Below are 2,034 nucleotides of genomic sequence, written 5' to 3' on the forward strand. Positions count from 1 at the left end.
TGTGTGTGTCTGAGAACGAAAGCGGTGCGTGGCGTGGACGCGGTCGCCTCCACATACACCACGCGGTGCGGCTGTTCGTCCATCTGGTGCGTAGGCCCCGCCGCCCCCACCGCCAGGGGGCGCCCGCGGGACCCCGGCGGGAGCGCGCGCCACGTGGCCCGGAAACGCGCTGGGCGCTGGCGTCACGAGGCCCCGCGAGGTGGGCCGAGACCTGGGCTTGCAGAGACGCGCTGGGTAGCGCGGTCGGCCAGGGGACGCCGGGCCCGAGTCGGGGCCGCGAGTGCGAGGCGGGAGGCGCGGGAGGCCCGAGTGGTGCGGGCGCAGGGTGCGGAGGTGCCGCCCTGCCCCCAGTCCCGGCATGTTGCCCTGGTACCCCCGGCGGTGGAGCGTGGGCGAGGAGCAGGCGCCCGAGGAACAAGGCCTTTCGGCAGGCAGCGACCCTGGCGAGGCCTGGGACTCTGGAGAGGAATCCCTGGGGGAGCTGGGAACACCCCCACAGGACAGGTGAGGGGCTCCACCAGCAGCACTTGGGGGAAATCCTACTGGGGGCCCACAGTGTGAGAAAATCTGTTGTTCCTACCGAAGAATGGGTACGATCAGTCTCCCCGTACTGGGCACCCTTGGTCCTGCCTTGGAAATACTCAGACTCAGAGCGGGGAGGTGACTGGGGGAGGCTGTGAGCATCAGTACTGCCCCCTCCCAGTCCTCAGCCCAGGTCCCGAAGGCCTTCCTGGACCCAGCAAGAACAGCTGCTGTCATGGCCTCCCCCAGGCTTGGCTGCCCAGCAACCCCCTGGAACCACAGGTAGGTACAGAGTGCTGCCACCTTTACCCCCAAGACCCTATTACCAACTCCTGAATCTGTTTTAATCACTTAAAGTATTCCCCCCAGTTCCTGTCTCCCCACAAATGACCTGGGAGTTGGCTCCACCAAGGATGACCCTGCTGGCACCATGGGACCCCAACTATGAGGCTAAAGCAGGACCTCGCCTAGTGTGGGTGAGTTGGGGGTACCTGTGGCTCCTGCCTCTGGTGGGGCAGGGATGCCTTGAGAGGGGGCTGAAACTTCAGGAATCTTTCCTGACCCTCCATAGGGGCCCAGCTGTGCGTCTGGAGCCTCCTTCTCAGGCCGGACCTTGTGTCATCCTTCATTCTGGCCGCTGTACGAGGCAGCTTCAAGCAGGGTCCTCAGGCCTGGTCTAGCAGGACATCAGAGTGGAGAGCAGGTGCCCAGGGATGCAGGTACTGCCCTCGGTCCCCTCAGGCTCTGGAGTGAGGCTGCATGAACTCTGCGGGGGGACCAGTGCAGAGCTTGCCACCGTACCCACTTCTCCACAGGGCTCCCAGTGATGTGCTGTGAAGATGTCTTTCTTTCAGACCCACTGCTGCCTTGTGGGCAGCGTGTTCCCCTGTACCTGTCTGAGGCCCCTCACCAGGTGAGCGCTCTTTCCGCCCTGGCCTCACCCCAGCCGTCACTCAGGCATTGGGAGGAGACACTTGCCCCTCCTCTCTCCTCAGGTCATGGGCTGTCTGAAGCTGCTGCTCCCACCCCCGATCATGTCCCCCTGGGTCCTCCCCACTCCATCCTCTGGCTGCTGCACCACCTGGCTCAGTGGGCCTGAGCTGATAGCCCTCACCGGCCTCCTGCAGATGAGCCAGGGAGAGCCGAGACCCAGCTCATCCAAGGCTCCCACGCCCCCTGCTGGCCCCCTAGCCCCTATCTCTGACCACCCAGGCGCCAGTGGTGGCCGGAGCTGTTCTCACTGCACTGACCCATCTCTCCCAGGGGCCTCAGACACCCATTGTCCATAGCCTCTCTGGAGGCAGGATGGGCCCCCTTACTTCCCTAGGCAGTTCTGTTGACAATAAAAGTGTTGGTTTGCAAACCGGCTCCTTGTGACAGCAGAGTGAGGCGTGAAGGCAGAGATGGGGTTTCTTCCTCCACCACGGCTTTGGCTGTCTCCCCTCAAATTCTTGTTACTCATTGGCTACCCTGTACAGTGGGGCAGGGGAGTCCATAGCCCTAAGACCTTTC

General features: G+C 63.6%; 1 protein-coding gene across 1 annotated transcript; it reads left to right on the forward strand.

The window, feature by feature from the left end:
• Positions 1 to 8: 8 nt before the first annotated feature.
• SAP25 (Sin3A associated protein 25) lies at positions 9 to 1,888 on the forward strand. The gene is made up of 6 exons (XM_014562001.2): positions 9 to 504; positions 704 to 804; positions 892 to 998; positions 1,094 to 1,241; positions 1,338 to 1,435; positions 1,518 to 1,888. Exons 1-6 carry the CDS (start codon positions 359 to 361, stop codon positions 1,809 to 1,811), a joined length of 894 nt encoding a protein of 297 aa, XP_014417487.2. The 5' UTR covers positions 9 to 358; the 3' UTR covers positions 1,812 to 1,888.
• Positions 1,889 to 2,034: the final 146 nt, after the last annotated feature.

This window comes from Camelus ferus, chromosome 18, assembly GCF_009834535.1.
Source record: "Camelus ferus isolate YT-003-E chromosome 18, BCGSAC_Cfer_1.0, whole genome shotgun sequence".
Classification (NCBI taxonomy): Eukaryota; Metazoa; Chordata; class Mammalia; order Artiodactyla; family Camelidae; genus Camelus; species Camelus ferus.